The sequence below is a fragment of the Psittacula echo genome (genome assembly GCF_963264785.1).
Source record: "Psittacula echo genome assembly, chromosome: 10".
Lineage (NCBI taxonomy): Eukaryota > Metazoa > Chordata > Aves > Psittaciformes > Psittacidae > Psittacula > Psittacula echo.
The window spans coordinates 19975592-19992148 of record NC_137741.1 but is presented as its reverse complement, the minus strand read 5'-3'; the positions used below and the strand labels follow the sequence as shown (position 1 = coordinate 19992148).

Here is a 16557-nt window from a genome sequence, read left to right as displayed (position 1 = left end):
AGTTACAGGAGAGCTGGGACCATGGAGAAGTGAAGGTAACAGCAAAGTGTTTGTGTTTCTCTCTTCCCAGCCTTTATCACCTCAGTATTCTATGTGATGGTGCAGGTGGGCAATATGACTAGAGTGGTCTCAGGTAATTCAGTAGGTCACAAGAGCCCAGTGTGGTGTGTCAACCAGCTCAGCCCTTGGAGAAACTAGCGAGCTTGAAGTGGTGTGCTGTGTGATGCAGCGAGGCAGCCAGGGATGCTCTGCAGATGCTCAGCAGACAGCAGTGGTGGAAACTGCATCTTGAGGGGACTCCTCCAACCTCCACCCCTCCAGCAAAGCACTGGAGCAGCAGGAACATCAGCACAGACCTCTGTGACCTGTGTGGCAGGTACAGTTGTGTGGGTCTCCTCGCTGGTGCTGCCTCTCCACACTCATTTCCACCAGTGGTAAAACCGCTGGATCAGTGGCACAACTGCTTCCAGTGACCAGAGAGCACTCAGCTCCTCAGCCAGGCAGCCAAGTGCCAGGAGCCATCCCCTCGCTGTGGTGACAAGCACTGGCTCCTGCCACTGTGACTCCTGTGTCCTTAGACAGCCAAAAGTGGATGGAAAAGGGTTTCTGTCAGTGAGAGCAGCTTACAGGAGCATGTCCCAGGGCTGTCCCACCACTGCTGGGCTGGCTGTCGGCTCAGTGGGTGCCATGATTTTGGCTCCCCCTCCTTGTTGCTCGCTGACCACAAACAGATGCTACAACCCTGTGTGTATACATAAGTGAAAAGCTCCCAGGCTGTTAGCAGACAGGGAAACCACAATTACACATTGAATAACAAATGGAGTGAATTCAGACAAGTTAATCTCCCACTTCATCCGCTGAAACTACTAATGGTGTCTTGGGGACCTCGGTTTGCCTTTAATTGGTGTGAATCAGGAGCAAGTGTTGGAGCTGATGGAAATGTGCTGTGAAGGAGTGAGGGCTGACAAACACCATCAGGGCAGCTCCCGTGGCAGTAACCTTTGTGGGAGGGAGGCCGGATGGATGGACAGACCCTGTACCCCTCTGTGGGAGGGAGGATGGAGTGATGGACCCCACGCTGCAGTGAAGAGGTTTGAAGGCTCAGCTTGGGCTGGGCACTGTCACTCCTGTAACCCCGCTGCTTTCCAAAAGGCTCCTATTTCTGCTTGCAGTGTGATGAGCAAATCCCTGCCTCCAGTGCAAAGCACCGTTTTTTAGCCCTCATGGTTGCAGAGCAGAGAAGACATGGGTGCTCTGGATTCGGATGCTCTGAGAGCCCCAAACCTGCCTTTGTCTTTGGAAACCTCTGGCTTTTCCAGAGTCCATTGTTTGGCAGGCCCGCCTGCAGTTGTGATGTGTGAATGCAACACCAGCAATGTCACCGGTGCCATCTGCAAATGTGGGGCTGAACTTGGTGATGCCCTAAGCACGCAGCTACCTCTGCCAGCCCCTGGGTCCTGCCGCTGCGCACGGGAGCAGAAGCACCCAAAAGCTGTGGCTCCCGGTGGAAGCCAGCCCCGTAAAACACACGGTGCTGGATCTCCCCTGGAACTACTGATTCCCACAAGCCATCCCCAGTGCCGGCGGTGTGCCCGCCATGGCTGCCAGCATTCCAGAAAGGCTGGTGGGGCCCCGTGGCGGGAGCCAGGGAGCCGGCTGGGGAACAGGAGCAGGGCTGGTGCCAAAAGGTCAGGGACAGCGCACGAATTCAGATGGTACCAAGAGGCTGATGGAGCCAGAGCAAATTCTTCCCCAGCTGAAAGCAACCTCGTTCGGCTCAGCCCTGTGCTAAATGAGGGGAGCTTTAATGTGGAGCAGCTGTAGGGATGTCTTCTTCCCTCGTTAGCCGACCCCAGCCTGCTCAGGCTGCACCAGCATCCAAAGGGCAATGTGCTGCTTGTCTTTACAAAGGGTTTTGCACCAGGTTTCTGGGCAGCAACCTGGGTTTAGCAACCTGGTCCACTGAGTTTTACCCTGAAAAAAGAAATGAGTCAGGATCCACTTTTATTCCTTTTTCACTGTTTTTTGTGGCCAAGCAAACAGCACAAGAGCTGTCCTTGCAGTGATGGCTTCTGCCGCTGGTGGTGATGACAGGGGTTGTGTTTGTGGAGAGCATGAGCTGGAGGATGGGGCAGGATCAACTGGAAGGCAGCAAAATGTCGTGTGGGTGCTGGGGCTGAGCACCGCGTAGGGCTGTGTGATCCTCAGTTCATGCCAGGAAGGTGGACAAATTACCCTGAGGGCTGTGGCAGGAGTCAGGAGCAGCCCCATCCCCTTCTGGGGCTTTGTCACGGGTGAGCTGGTTGGTCCAGCGCCAGCGTGGCTGACCCGGGTAAGTCCCGTTATGGCAGTGTTTCCAATGGGGAGCACTGAGCCGGGGCAAGGCAAGCTCTTGGATCCCCTCATGAGCACTGCTCTGCAGTTCCACCACCCGCTTCCCAGGGACTCCGGTCACCTCCTGGCACTGCCACCACCGCAGCGATGGGTTTGTTCTTCAAAGCAAAGCCCCAAAGGGGAAACGTTTGGAGGAGCCACATGGATGTTGTGCTGTCTCCTCTGCGTTGTCCCATGTTTTAATGCGAGACTTTTGGGTCCCATCGCTAATGGCAGGTAAAAGGCAGCTCCCTGAGCCCGTTGCTGCAGCAGACCTGGATGCCACTGCTGAGACTGGATCGCTTTCAGCAGTGACGGGCCCAAGAGAGGCCCTCAGGAGGAGAGCGAGGAGAGCAAGGAGACTTCTACCACAAGGTCAGGAAGGAAGCCCTGGTGCTGGCTGCCATCCCCTGGGCATGGCGGGGCCAGCCAGGACTGGGCATTGCAGGCACCAGTGAGGGGAGACCTGAAATGGGAGCCTCCTGATGTGGAAATGGCGAGGGGAGGCCCCTGAGGGCAGCAGTGAGAGGAGCCCTGTAAAGTGGAACTGGTGATGGAAGGAAGACCCGTGAGGGGAGCCCCATGAAGAGGAGCCAGGGAGCGGGCTCTGGTGATCGGACTCGGTGAGGTAAGACCCATGAGGGGGCTCTGGTGACAGGGCTCAGTGAGGGGAACCCCATGAAGAGGAACCAGTGAGGGGAGATCCCCGAGGCTGCCCCAGTGAGGGGAGACCCGTAAGGGGGCTCTGATGAGGGCACCGGTGAGACGAGTCCTGTGCCGGGAGCCCCGGGAAGCGGAACCGGTGCGCGGGCTCCGCTGCCAGGACCCGCTGAGGTGAGAGCCGCTGCCTCCCCTCAGCGCGCCCGGCCCGCTCGCGGCGCTGCCGGCGCCCTGGCGGATGCGCAAGATGGCGCAAGGCGCTGCCCGCCCGCCCCCGCCCGCCGGCGGCGGCCCCGCTCCCTCAGCACCGCCCCCCCCCTCCCGCCCGCCCGGCGCGGCGGCGTGCTCGCGCGGAGGGGAGCAGCGCTGAAATCCGCTTTTTGCCCGTTTTTCGCCTGTTTTCCCCGTTTTTCCCTTCCCCCCGCCCCGCAGCCGGGGGTGGTTCTCGCCTCGCCGCCCTCCTGCGCGGGCTGCTCCCTCCCCGTGGGGCGCAGGGAGGCAAGCCCGCCCGCCCGCCCGCCCGGGATGCCATGGCTCCGCCGGGCTCCGCGCTGCCCCCCTGCCTGCTGGGGCTGCTGCTGCTCGGCTGCTGCGGAGGTAAGAGCCGCGATGGGCTCGGGGAGCGGGCGGGGGGCACGGACCCGCCACCGCCCTCCCCTCTCGGTCGGTCGGTCCCGTCCGCGGTGCCTCCCGCACTTCGCGTCCCCTCATCACCCCTGTGGTGGCCGGGGCCACCGGTCCCTCGCGTCCCCTCCTAGCCCGCTCCCCGTTGCTCGTCCGCAGCCGGTCCCAACCCCGTTTAGCCTCCCGGTCGCTGCTCGTCCCCGTGGCATCGCGCTGCCGCGGAGCTGAACGGGACCGAACAGCTCCCGAGATGGTGTCCGTATCGCCCGCTGTGTGAGCGTTCCTGTGATGGGGTCTGTCCCCCCGGGAAGGCGCTCCGGGATCACGGCGTTCGGCTGCGGGCTCCTACATCAGCCCCTTTAACACCTTCAGAGAACCCGAAGCGTTCCCCCAAAGCTGTTTTCAGTTGGAAACCCCACGTGCGTGCCTGTGGCTTTATGGAAGGGACCAAGGTGTCCGTGGGGCCCTGGCCCCCACAGCTGGCACTGGGGAGGGCAGGGGTGGCTGCTGTGGCAGCGGATGGTTGGGTACCCGTGCCTGGCGAGCAGACCCGAAGTCATCATCGGGGATGTGAGCGGGAGACAGCGCCCGGGCGGACGCGTTGTGTTTGTTGGTGAAGGCGGTAGCTTGCAGAGAAGAGATGTTGGGCTGCAAGTTGCAGGGATGATGGAGAGCTACTTTAACCCTACAAGTATTGTGCTCTCCTGTAATGCCTGGCTCCGGTCACACCGCGGGAACGGGTACCACCACCCACCGGGCCGGGGCCGAACTACAGAAACATCAAAGGGGTTTTTCCCTGGGCTTGCTCTGCCCATGCCCTCCTGCTGAACTGCAGTGTTTTCCTTCTACTGGCGATGCTGCTTAAGCATGAGTCGAATCTAAGATGCTGTTCTGCAGCATAACAGCCATGTGCATCCTGCCCTCGCCTCACTTAGCAGCCGGAAAGATAAGGAAAAGTGGGAATTGTTTAAAAACCATGCAAGCAGCTCAGCATGGGCAGAGGGAGAAAAGCGTGTGTTTGATTAGCCACAGATTAGCTGCCGTGGTGTTTAGGAAAGCAGGCTGTGGGCTGCCCCCATCATAAATCTCGCCACGTGGTTCGTAACAGCCACGGCGAGGAGAAGGCGGTGTAACACAGGGAAAATAGAAGTTATCTGTGAAGGGAATGTAATGAAACGGGTCTCGTTGCTCTGTTGGATTCCTGGTTACTCTGTTGGGATTCCCGGGTACGCAGCAGTGCAATGAGGATGGTTGAAAAAGTACTTAATTTTTTGGGTGAGGAAAGGCAAAAAGTGCATTTTTGAAAGCAGAACTTCAGTGCGTTGAGTTTGTGGGTAGCCTATCGCCTGCTGCTGTCCAGAGTGCCCTGTGTGCTTGTTTATGCCGCGACTTAGTAGCTCAGCGGCTCCTGACTTTTGGGTCTGTTTTGCTGGCTCCGCTGAAGAGTTCTTGGCTGCACTTTGAAAGTTTCTCTGTTCCAGAGTGTTTCCCCCCGCCTCGGTGGGTTTATGTGCTCTAGATGCGCTTAACAGCGAGGTAACGTGTTTCTGCGCTTAACAGCGAGGTAACGTGTTGCTGCGCTTAATAAACCCTCCCGCGCCGGTGTCAATCAGCGCGGGGCAGAAAGCCGCGCCGTGGGGACGGGTGCTGTGTCGGGACAGGATGCTCCGCTCCCACCCTGCGCTTTCCAAGCTCCCCAGAATGCTGGCCTGGCGGCAGTGCTGCGGGTGCTGGGAGCTGCTGGGCAGTGCGCTCAGCAGCGAGGCAGTGGTTTCTTTCCTTTTTTTGCCTTTTAATTTCCTGGAGCTCTTTGTTCTGGGTAGTGGACAGCTTTTGTCTGTTATTGCTGAGCCCGGCATTCAGAGGCAGGCATAGGATACCAGAGGCTCCGCGGCTCTGCTCAGTGACAGCCTTGGAATTAAACATCGTCATTTATATTTAAGTAGGCTTAACTTGTAAATTATTGAAGCTATAAGCTTTCACTAATTCCTACTCCGTGTGGCTTTGTTTTTTTTTTAGGAGCAAAAAAAAAAACCAACCCAAAAGGATTGCTTTCTCCTAAATTGGTGTAATTCCCTGTCTTTTTTCTTCATATATATAGAGAGTATCAGGTATCATTTCCCCAGTAACTCTCGGAGACGCTACATGAAATTCAAGCCCACGTTTGGGCTTCGTCTCAGTAGGGTTCAACAGAGGAATCTCAGGACGTGGTTTTCCCATGTGATGGATGCAGCAGACAGAATGTGAAATGGGCTGGTGTAATTTCACAACCAGACACTTGTGCTCTCTATCTGGGACCTGGGCTGGGTGCGAAGCTCATGCAGGGGTGCGAGTGTACAGCCACCCACTCCAGCAACCTCTGCTTATTACTGCTCGGGTGCTGGACCTTGCACAGCACGAGCTCCCGCGCTCACTTAGGAGCTGGCAGAGGGTCTCAGATCCAGGGTTACGGCCTGGTTTCCCACTGCTCTTCTTCCTGCTCAGTCCCAGTTTTGTCTTGTGTACCTTGATGCTATCAGGCTGGCATAGGGCAGTGTGGAGTAGCTCAGGAGCGGTGCTGCCCTGTGAAAAGCTGCAAAACTGCTCTCATTTTACATGTGCAGATGGGAAAGCCTCGCTCCCTCTTTTCTCTCAGCCTGAGCTTTTCTTTCTCTGATTTCCTTGTTTCTGGAGAGTCCCATGTCATAGTGCATGAAGTGCCAAGCAGTGACTCTGTGCAATGCCTACCCTTTGCTTCACAAACCCTTTGGATGCTGCTCCCTCCTCACTTCCCCATCCCACAGCCTTGAAATGTCCTTCTCTGCCATACTGGGATGGTCAGACCTCACTTGCTCACCTTGCCCTGCAGCATTAGGATCCAGTGCCAGCTCTGTTTGGAGCAGGATGGGGTCCTGATGTGGGGCTGCAGCATGCAGTGGAGCTGGTGCAAAGGCACTGAGTTCAAGCAGACCATTTGTTTCATTTTGCAGCCTGCAACAGATCTGTGACTGAAGCAGCTTTTTTCCACATCCGCTCTCTCCCCTATATTTCATACTTTGCACTCCTGCACTTCCAACCCTGGATATCGTCCTTTTATTTGATCTAACGAAACAATCTGCTTCTCTGTAGAGTAAGAAACCCCATTTAAATCAGCTAACACTGGGCAGGAACAGCAATAGCCTGTTCAAAATTACTTTGAAATCACAAACTGATTTGAACTTTACTGGAGCTTTTTAGTTTTACAGAGTTTAGAAACTAATAAATTATGTAGCAGGGCTCATGAAAACCTCCCCGTGCCCGTGCATCCAAACGAATATGCAACATTTTGGTTTTGCAAGAGAATAAACATAATTGTTCACACATGTTCAGGAGTCATTGGTGAGTGTATAAAAGTGATGGTTAAGGAGGCGAACATGTCAATAACTGCACTTTAAGAGAAGAGAAAGGCAAATAGGCGGGTGCACTGGGAAAAGCACACAGCACACAGATCTGGCCTTGCTATTATATCAGATGTCAGTGTTGTATCGCACCCTCCGCTCGAGAGGAGCCCAGTCACTTAACAACCCAGACCCGCTCCCATGCTGGTAACTTAAAACCCGAGTTTCAGAGCAGAGTCAAGGATTTGCTGCCTGGCTTTTTTTGTTCTTGTGCCTGTGATTGTGTTGATGAAGCTAATGGGAAGTCAGGAGGATGCGGGTTGTAAAGGGTGGTTCTGCTGAGTTGTGAAGATGCTGTTGCAAAAGGATCTTTGCTGCTGAAACCTGAGAGTACGAGAAAAGGGAGAGAAGAGCTTGTGTTTCATTAGGACAGCTCTGGATTTGGAATGAGCAGGGATCAGTGCGGTGCTCAGCTCCTTGAGAGGAGCGAGGTGATGCTTTCCTGCTGCCTGAATTTCAGGGTGGGAAGTGATAAGGCAGGGGATGGCAGGGAGGAGAGAGTGCTGTGTTTCCTTTTGAGCTCCCTGGATAAAGAGTTTGAGAGGTTCCAACATACACAGAAACTTCTCATCTTCCAAAAGGACTTAGCCTTTCCTTTCCTTGCACACCGCCCAGTCCTGCCTGCCGGTACTCAAGCTGAATGCAAGGGCTGGGTGACAGGGCCGTGCTGGCTGGTGGCTTTTGGCACCGTGATGCCAGAGTGCTGCAGCTCCCTCTCAGCACCTCTTCTGCCAGCCCTTGTGTCTCTGACCCGCAGGCACCATCACCCACCACGTGGCCAGTCTGTCCCATGCTGAGCCTGTGCAAGTGACCAGCCATGGGGACAGTCACCTCCGTGATGCTTCCTTGCAGGGCTGGGAGCTGAACCCGCTATTCCTCTGTGCTGCATTAGAGCAGCCTTGGGGGGATGAAGCCGGGAGGGACCCTGGCGCTGAGCACAGCATTTCTTATCTTATCTTGGCCACTGCCTTTGCTGTCCTCTCATGTGCGGTTGTTTCCTGCTCGGTGTTGTATCGCTGATGCCCTCTGTGGTGAGCCTGTGATCTGGTCAGGGCTGCGAAACACGTGGGGAATGCAAATAGCAGCGCATCCTGCGCTCAGCTTGCGGCCATGCTCCCTGCATGCCTCGTGTGGATGGAGCTGCTCTGGGCAGTTAACTCGGGAAAGGTCTTTGCCCTTTCCAGCAATACCAACAGGTTTTACCCTGCCTTCTTTAGAGATGGGGGAGCACATGAGGGCTCAGAGCTTGTTCTGGAAAGGGTCTTTTGTGCTGTGAATGCTTCCAGCTTCCATGTGGTGTTCAACAAGCGACCTCCTGGGATTTGCCCAGTCTGGCCTTGAACATCTGAGAATTATTTGGGGCAACTTCTCTGGCTCCTTGGGCTCTGTTTGCCTTCCTCTGCCAGAATCTGTGTCCCCACTGAGGGCAGTGAAGCTGGGTATGACTGATCTCTGCATCAGGTGGCTGAGAGGTCACGTTATCCTCGAGAGAGACCTCCTGGAATCGCTTAATGAGTGGATGTGGTTTATGTGCCCTGATGGAAAAATCACTTTATATAACCTCCCATGCAAAAGGGAAGGGAATAAAACATTCTGAGCCAGTAAACTTTACTGCCGGCAAGATGTGGGGCCTGTTACAGTCTGTTCTCCTCTTCTTTAAATGTAAATTTTTCTGGATGCCCTAAAGAGCCAATTTGGACTTTACTGCAGTGCAGTGCTTTTCTCCTTAGGCTCTGGGTCAGCCTCAAGGAGATTTAAGGGAGCATCAGCTGGGTTTTTAGGCTGCCAATTTCATCGGTGTGAACCTTGTTATAATCTGCTGGTGAACATCTTTTGGGTCCAGATACCCTTTCCTTCTATATCCTTCCATTTGCAGAACAATTAAAGCCATGTTTTGTAGGGCTGTCCCAAGCTCACCCAGGTATTTGGTCCTAACATTCACCTGCCCCCCACTATAAAAACTTCTGGTCCTGGCTCATGGGACTCCAGGGGCATCTTCTTTTGCCTTTATTGATGCAGGCTGTGCTTGGTGGTGGTGAGGCTCGGTGGTGGATCAGTGCTGATTTATGCTCTGTTACGCTGGGATGAAACACAGTAGATCAGGAGAGGGTGGATTTGGGCTCACAAGAGGCAGTTTGCAGGTGGATGTCGTGCTGTTGGTCGGATGAGAGAAGAGCTGGGGATGCCTTGGTCTCCCTGTCAGTGATGGGGCACCAGGAAGAGCAGGCTGAACCTGACTGTTCCTGCAATAGCTTGCCTTGCCATGAGCTGAGACCAGGTTCTTGAAAGGTCATTTCGTGGCTCTGTGATTAATGTTCCCTGTCTACAACGGGAGTAATAACACGGGCTTCATTTGTCGGGAGTGTGTGCTCCTGGGGCGGCGATGGCCCTGCTGGCTGTGGGTCTGGACAGGGTCCAGGAGGATGAGCCATGGTGTGACTGAGGTCCTTTGCAATGGATGTCACCGCTAATTAGAGCTTGGAGATTAGCTGCTGTCTTATTGAGAAGCACAGGAGGGAAAGCCAAAATCGTGTTTCCCAAATGGAGAAAGGACAATGCCAGGGTATGAGCAAGTCCTTTTGAAGCTTTGAACATGAATCACAGTGTCAAGTAAAAAATAATTAAACTTATTTTCCTTTAAATGTACTTCAAAGTGTCTTTTAAGCTTCCCATTAATTCGAAGTTCTTTCTCTCAGCACTAAATAAATCTCCTGGTTCAAAAGCACAAGTGCTAATTGGTTTCTGTGAGTATGGCTGGCTGCTTGATCAATAGGGGAAGTAGTTTTTGTTAAATATTTGCACATATAGTCACATATTGTATTGCTTAGGGACATGGTAAATATTTCTCGGAAGGAGACTTGTAGAATGAGGGTTCCAATAATTTTCTTGTGGCCTTTATGTCAGAGCTAATAACGCTTCCTCCCTCCATGCTTCTGCAGACAGCAAAGCAATTTTCCCCTCGCATGTTCCCAGTGTAGCCTGAGCCAAGCAACCAGTTGAGCTGCCTCATAACACCCCTTCATCTAACTGCAAACTCAAGCTGCTCTGAGCAGAGTTTTACAGTTCCTGCCTTGAGCAGAGAGTGGCAGGGAATGACCTTCATGTCAGGAGGTACCTGGGATGTTGTGTGGGGTGAGCTGGGTTTGGATACGCAGCCAGCAGTTGGAGAGGGATGGGGCTTGCAGACTCCCCAAGTCGATGTGCACAGCCTCGGCAATTTCCTCTCTGTCTGTCTCAATGAATTGCACTTTTACTGTTTCCATGTGCCTTCAGAGTGTCGTTTACTTCCAACTTTGCAGCATCATTTCTGTGCCTCGTTGGTAACCACCATCAGTTACTGATGCTAATGGAATTGGGTCCTTCTCTTCCGTTGTTACCTCCTTGCTCTATCTGCTCTACTTCTGGCCCATCTGAGCTGACCTCTGCAGCAAACACCAGCTTCTTGTCCTACCATGGAGATTTCTCAGGGAGTGCCCCTTTGTGTCTCATCCTGAGCATCCTGGGGAGATGAAGCCCTGCCAGTCTTGGAAAGCCAAATCCCAGCATGTCTGAGTTTGCATGGAAAGCCCGTGTCTGGGTGAATGATAGAGCTTGGCTTCTCCCAGATCCCCAGATGGGGTGGGCTTGCTTCTCCCTGTGCAGTTAGTTGGTCACCTGGCCCTGAAGCCCTGAAGGCGGTTGGGTGTCTTCAAGGTCAGAAGATGAGAAAAGCATCCATTAAGGAGGAATTTGGGTGCTTCTGTACACTGCAAAGTGTCTGCAGGTTACAAACCAGTTGCACAGTGTCCATTGCACAGTGTCACACCTGGAGGAGACCCCAGGACCAGCCAGTGTCCATCCTCACCCTGGTGTGTGTCTGAGGGCACCATCCCTCATGATGAGAGTCTTCCCTTGTGCTGCTGGCGCAGCCTGGAGTGAGGATGCAGACTGAATGTTTATGGAGGTAAACATGATTATCTCCAATCACAGGCCTTAATGATGGTTATTATAATGACAGCTATTGTGGGAAGGGCATGTAATTATGTTGATTCTTCCTTTTATTATACATATAATAATAAGCTGTTTTATCTAAGAGGACAGGGGAGCTGCCTGAAGATGGGGCATTTATTTCATTAAGGATTTTTTCTGATTGCCTCTTAGGCTTAATTCTGAAATCTTGTTCAGTCTTTCTGGAGTCAGAAGTCCCCTTTGGTTCAGTGTCAGGACAGGAGTGTCCTGAGCCTACCTAAAACTCCCAGGAGTGCCCATGCAGGGCCCCAGCGTGGTAGATGCTGTTGAGACTCTGGCCACTTTGCAGAAGAATGCAGAGCATTCATCTAATTCCTTAATTTTCCCCAGAAAAAGGTAATTGATGGGTTGGTGCTGGCTGCAGCCTGACTTGCTGAGAGGACCCCAGGGCTATCTCATAAAAACGAAGTCACAGTGAGCGATAGATCACTGAGATGGCTGGAGCTAGCCTGACATTTTAAGACTTAATGGGTTAATAAAGTGTGTGTTTTAGGTGTCTGTCACTAAGTAGAGTTTGTCATTCCCTGCACACACTCATACCTTGACGCAGTACCTTTGACCTGCCATGCACTACCGCTGCCTCCTTTGTCTGCTCCGTCCATCTGCCTCGGCTCAGGTTGCACTCAATGTTTATCCCCCGTAATCCAATTTAAGTTGCCATAGAAAGCAATGGGGATTTACAGGAAGAAAGAAAATCTCCCTGGGTTTGCAGAGCAGAAAAGACAGACTTTCTTTCTCTGCTTTTTCTTTAGGGTAACTGCCTCTTCTCATCCCTTTCATTTTTACCATGCATTGCTGATCTGCCCTCCACGCTGGAGGTGCGATCCCGTCCTTGGTGGAGTCTGTGTTTGGGACAGGCATTACAAAGCCTGTGCTGTGGCTGGTGTTGGCCAAGGGAAGTCGCCCATGTGCATCCCAGCTCTGGGAGCAGCTTGGTGTCTGTCCCCCTGAGCCCATGAGCGAGGGGACAAGCTGTATCACAAGTTCGAGGAGCTGGAAACCTCCACCCATTGAGGGGCTGTTGCATGAGAGAACTGTTAGAAAGGTTCTCCATGTATTTGGATGACATTGTGGTTTTCTAACTGCTGGAATTCCTTCTCCATTGCTGCTCTTTCAAAAGATAGATTTACTCTTCCATCCGTGCATTTCCACCCTTCAGCTATTTATATGACTCCTGTTTCCTGGTAGCTCTTTGTCTTTCATGTCAGTGTGTATTTTGGGCTAATCTTTACACAATAGCTCTATTTCTGTCGTCATCTGTAGCATCCAGTCATGACTGTATGGCAAAATATACCCTAAAAAGGTATGCTGGACCAAGTGAGGCATAACCTGCCAAAGACACAGTGCTTAAACATTCTGTTGGTGAAAGAAGTAAATTAGGATGTATCTGTATAATGGGAAGAAACTGTTTGCCTATTGTTGGTTCAAATTCTGCAGTAACTTCTCTCTCATGGACATCATTTAGTGTAATTGCTTTGCAAGAAACCTTTTGTGTTGCTGAGCCAGAGCATTGTGTATTTGTATTTCGGTGCTTAACTTGCTCTTCATTAAGGACTGAATAGCACCATCCTTGCCTGTTACAGCCTGAGAGAGACCAAAGTGACAGAAGGGCACATTGTTATGTGAGAGAGGCAACAGCCTCCTGCTCTGCCAAGTGGGAGAAGCCTCGCAGAGATGCTGGTGGCAATATGGTCTGAATCAGGAGCTGCTGATCCTCCTCTTCCCCCCGCCGGCTGTGCTGTGAACAGGTCTAGGGCATGGCACAGCCCTTCTCTGCCTGGTTACATGGGGAGAGGGATGGATTTCTTGAGCTGGTGTAATCTTCTCCTGGGGTGGCAATGACTGATGCCCCGTGCTTGTGCAAGTTTGGATTGCCTGTTGCTGCACCGCTGCAAAGGGAGGTGAAGAGGCAATGTGCAAGGGGGTATGCTGGGGAAGTGGATCTGGGGTTTGACAAGCTACCAGAGGGGTGTGCATGCCCATCCCCTTCCTCAAAGGCAGTCTGTGCCTGTGGCTGTGCTTTTGGAAATTGCACCCTGAGATTTTGAGAGCAAAGCCTTGGGAGGCAAAGCATGCTCCAGGCGTTTGTGTTTCTCTTTTAACCCTATGACGACATGTTTTCATCATCTCCCATTTGCTGCGGTAGCAGTTGGCTCTTTCTGCTCCTTGTGGAAACGCTGCTGACTCTGTCCTTCTCTTTTCGTTTTAGATCTTGGCCATTCCTCCGAGCTGGCGTTCGTTGTGGAGCCAAGCGATGACATAGCTGTGCAGGAGCAACCCTTGATCCTCTACTGCCAGGTGGAGGGCATCCAGCCCATCACCATCACGTGGCGGAAGAACGGCGCGCTGATCGTGGACAGTGAGAATGCCTTCATGCTGTCCAACGGGTCGCTCTACGTCTCCCGCTTCCAGAGGCTCCGGGGAGATGGGTCCTCGGATGAAGGCGAGTACGACTGCATGGCACAAAACCACTACGGGCTGCTGGTGAGCAGGAAGGCCAAGATTCAGGCAGCGAGTAAGTACGGGCATCGTCCCACCTGCACCTCATGGCACAATGCTCCAAGGGGTTTGGGAAGCAGGAGGGCAGTGTGGTGGATGCTGGGTGTTCGAGGGGCAGGATTAAAGAGAGAGAAGAGGAAAAGAAGAACCTGGAGCTGGTGTGGGGCTCTGGCTGGCATCTCATGTGTGTAGCTCAGGTAGTTCAGGTGTGAAAGCAGAGCTAATCAGTCTTCTTAGGAAGAAACGAAAAGCCACCTTTTAGCAGTGAATTCCCTGTCTTGGAGGGCAGTGTGTGATGTTAGAGTGATGTGGTGAAGTGGTCTGTGATTCATGGCTCTCCTGCAGTGGATTTGGAAGCCCCTTTCCTGTGCAGCATGGCTGGGCTCTGTGTGGCAGGCAGTGCTTTCCAAACCATAGGCAAAGATCTTCTGAAGGTCATGGTTCCTTTCACTTTGTTATTTAAGGCAGGCAGTGTGGAGGCAGCAAGGTCTTATTTACTACCCAGTGTGGCAGTGCCTTTGAGGGCAAGGCTAACAACACAGACAGATTGTCTGGTGGGGAAGCCTGAAGGAGCACAGAGATGAAAATGCCAGCAAGGGAATGAAATTTAAAGGTGAGGGAGGAAGAATTACAGGGCAGGCTGCGGCTCCAGCCTTGTGTGGTACCCAGCCTAGCCCATTGCATCGCTGTGGTCAGTGTTGGTCCTGTTGGGTCTCCTGTCCAGCTCTGGTTGCTGGTTTGTATTTGTCCCAGGACTGATGGCAGAGCTGGGACCTGTTGGTGGTTTCTATCCCTGTTGTATTGGTGGCCAGCTTTGGCCACAGGCTCTCTGTGGGCTTTGGGGATGCAGCCACTAATCCCTTTTGCATTCAGTCAAGTCTCCGCTGGGTGTAATTCATATCAGGGTGTGAGGACAGGTGTCTGGTGCAGCCCCAGGACCTGCCTGAATGCTGGTTTGTTGAATGAGTTCTACTGAAGGGTTCTCCATCTTGTCTGGGAGATGGGTACCATTCTTCTTTCTGTGCAAGCCACTTACTGCAGCTTCTGTTGCACACTGTGGAAAAGTCTGTGACAGAGTCTGGGCTTGAGCTCCTCTGGCTGCTGCACTTCCCAAACTGGGGGGGCCTTTGGGAGCGCTGCTGCCCGCTCCCCACGGTGCCAGGGCCAGCTGGCAGCACACCAAGGGAACACTCCAGCCCTTGTGTATGACAATCCCCGAGTGCATGAAGTGGCCATCTGCAAACCTAGCTTTTCAGCACTGTAAGAAGTGACATTGTCCAGGAGCCAAGGGCTTTGGGTCCATGCCAGATTAGCAGCTGGATCTCAGACTTGTCAGTCTTGTGGTGCTGAACCTTGGAGCACTTGTGGTGAACGCCTCTGGCATTTATGAGCTGGGAGCTGGCTGGTGCACGAGCACAATGGCAAACCTCTCAGACCTGTAAACAGCAGACATGAGAGCTGGAGGAATTACCTTTGGGATAGTGGATTGTCGATAAACACCGTTATCTCGCTCCTGCATCAATATGTATGTGATGTGCTGTGTGTCCCTGAATAGCATTTCCTTTTGTAGCCATCGTTTCGCATGAATCAAAATGGAAAAGATTGTGTTGAAAATGCACTGGACTCTATTCTGGCTGCAGGCTTGGTTTCCTGCCAGCCCTGAGGAGAGGTCTGGGTGAAGCCAGCACAAAACAGCAGACACCTGGCCCTGATGCCACAGGTGCCTGTGGATAATGGGAACGAAATGGGATGTTTTATTAGCTTTAAGCTAACAGAGAGGAGATTTAGATTAGATGTTAGAAAAAATTCTTCACTATGAGGGTGGCTGCCCTGTCTCTGGCAGTGTTCAAGGCCACGTTGGACACAGGGGCTTGGAGCAACCTGCTCTAGTGGAAGGTGTCATGGATTGGAACTGAATGAGCTTTAAGGTCCCTTCCAATCCAAACCATTCTCTGATGCTTTTATTCTGTGTTGTGGGCAAATGTAACCTGCTGCTCAGGGCGAGCTCCCCGCTGTGCCTGAACCTCAGGAGCACACATTTGCCCTTTAAGACTTGGCTTAAATGTAGATGAAATCTCCTAAGAATGAATCACAGTTGTACTTCTGAGCCCCTGTGTCGCAGGGTGGTTACCCACGAGTAATAGTGTTTTCCCTTGTCCTGAGTCCCGGTAAGCAAGTCAAACAAAGGAGCAAGGGTAATTATCCCCATTTTGGAGATGCTGGGACCATTGCATGGAAGAAGTGGGTGCTGGCTGCCTGGAAGGAGAAATAAAACAAGCGCCAAGCAGACCTTTGCGGAGCAGAGTAAATAGTGCCAGTGGGTAAAACCTCATCCCAGTGCTGATCTTCCCTCTGAGCCTGACATCTGAACACAAAAGCAGAGGAGAAATGAAAACCTTTCACAAACAAAAATCTTGAAAGTTGATCAAGGCCGTGCTACTGAGGAATAAAAGAGATCTGACAGAGCGGAGCCCCTCGAGAGCTCTGCTGCACTTTTCGCTGCCTTCAAAGGCAGGCTGTTAGTCTGGTATCACCGTTACAGACCCCGGCTTTGTGTTATTGCTTGGAATATAATCTTGGCTCGGAGGAATGTACATATTTGCATTCAGGAAATGTGGGCTGGGTAGCGTGTTTTTATGTTTCAGATTTACTTCAACGCTCGGCATTGAGGAAAATTGAACTGGAAGAATACGCTGCTCTCAGGCACTGCTGTGCGTGCGGCCCCCGCGGGCTTGAGGTGCATGGAGTTTCCCTACGGAGCAGGCGCTTCTTAAAACCTGCCTCCTCAAAGTTGACTCATTCAATGGATTTAACTCAAATTCAGGGGGATTTCTGTATGGCATCATCTTTTACCAAAGATGCTCAGTGGAGGGAAGTGGAGCTGAGTTTGTGGCTGGGTTGGCAGCTCAGATGCTCAAGATATTGATAAAGCTTTTGTCGTGTCACCTTCTTTTGCTCAAGTACAAGTGTGCAAGAA

At 52.6% G+C, this 16557-nt stretch overlaps 1 protein-coding gene across 1 annotated transcript in view; it reads left to right on the top strand.

The window, feature by feature from the left end:
* Positions 1-3563: 3563 nt before the first annotated feature.
* The window catches only part of IGDCC3 (immunoglobulin superfamily DCC subclass member 3), a gene marked incomplete at both ends in the record, with an annotated part of 96537 nt that continues 83543 nt past the window's right edge, over positions 3564-16557 (top strand). The window contains 2 exons of the mRNA XM_080626760.1: positions 3564-3630; positions 13291-13596. Coding sequence (XP_080482886.1) covers positions 3564-3630; positions 13291-13596 — 373 coding nt within the window. The remainder of the gene's footprint in view (positions 3631-13290; positions 13597-16557) is intronic.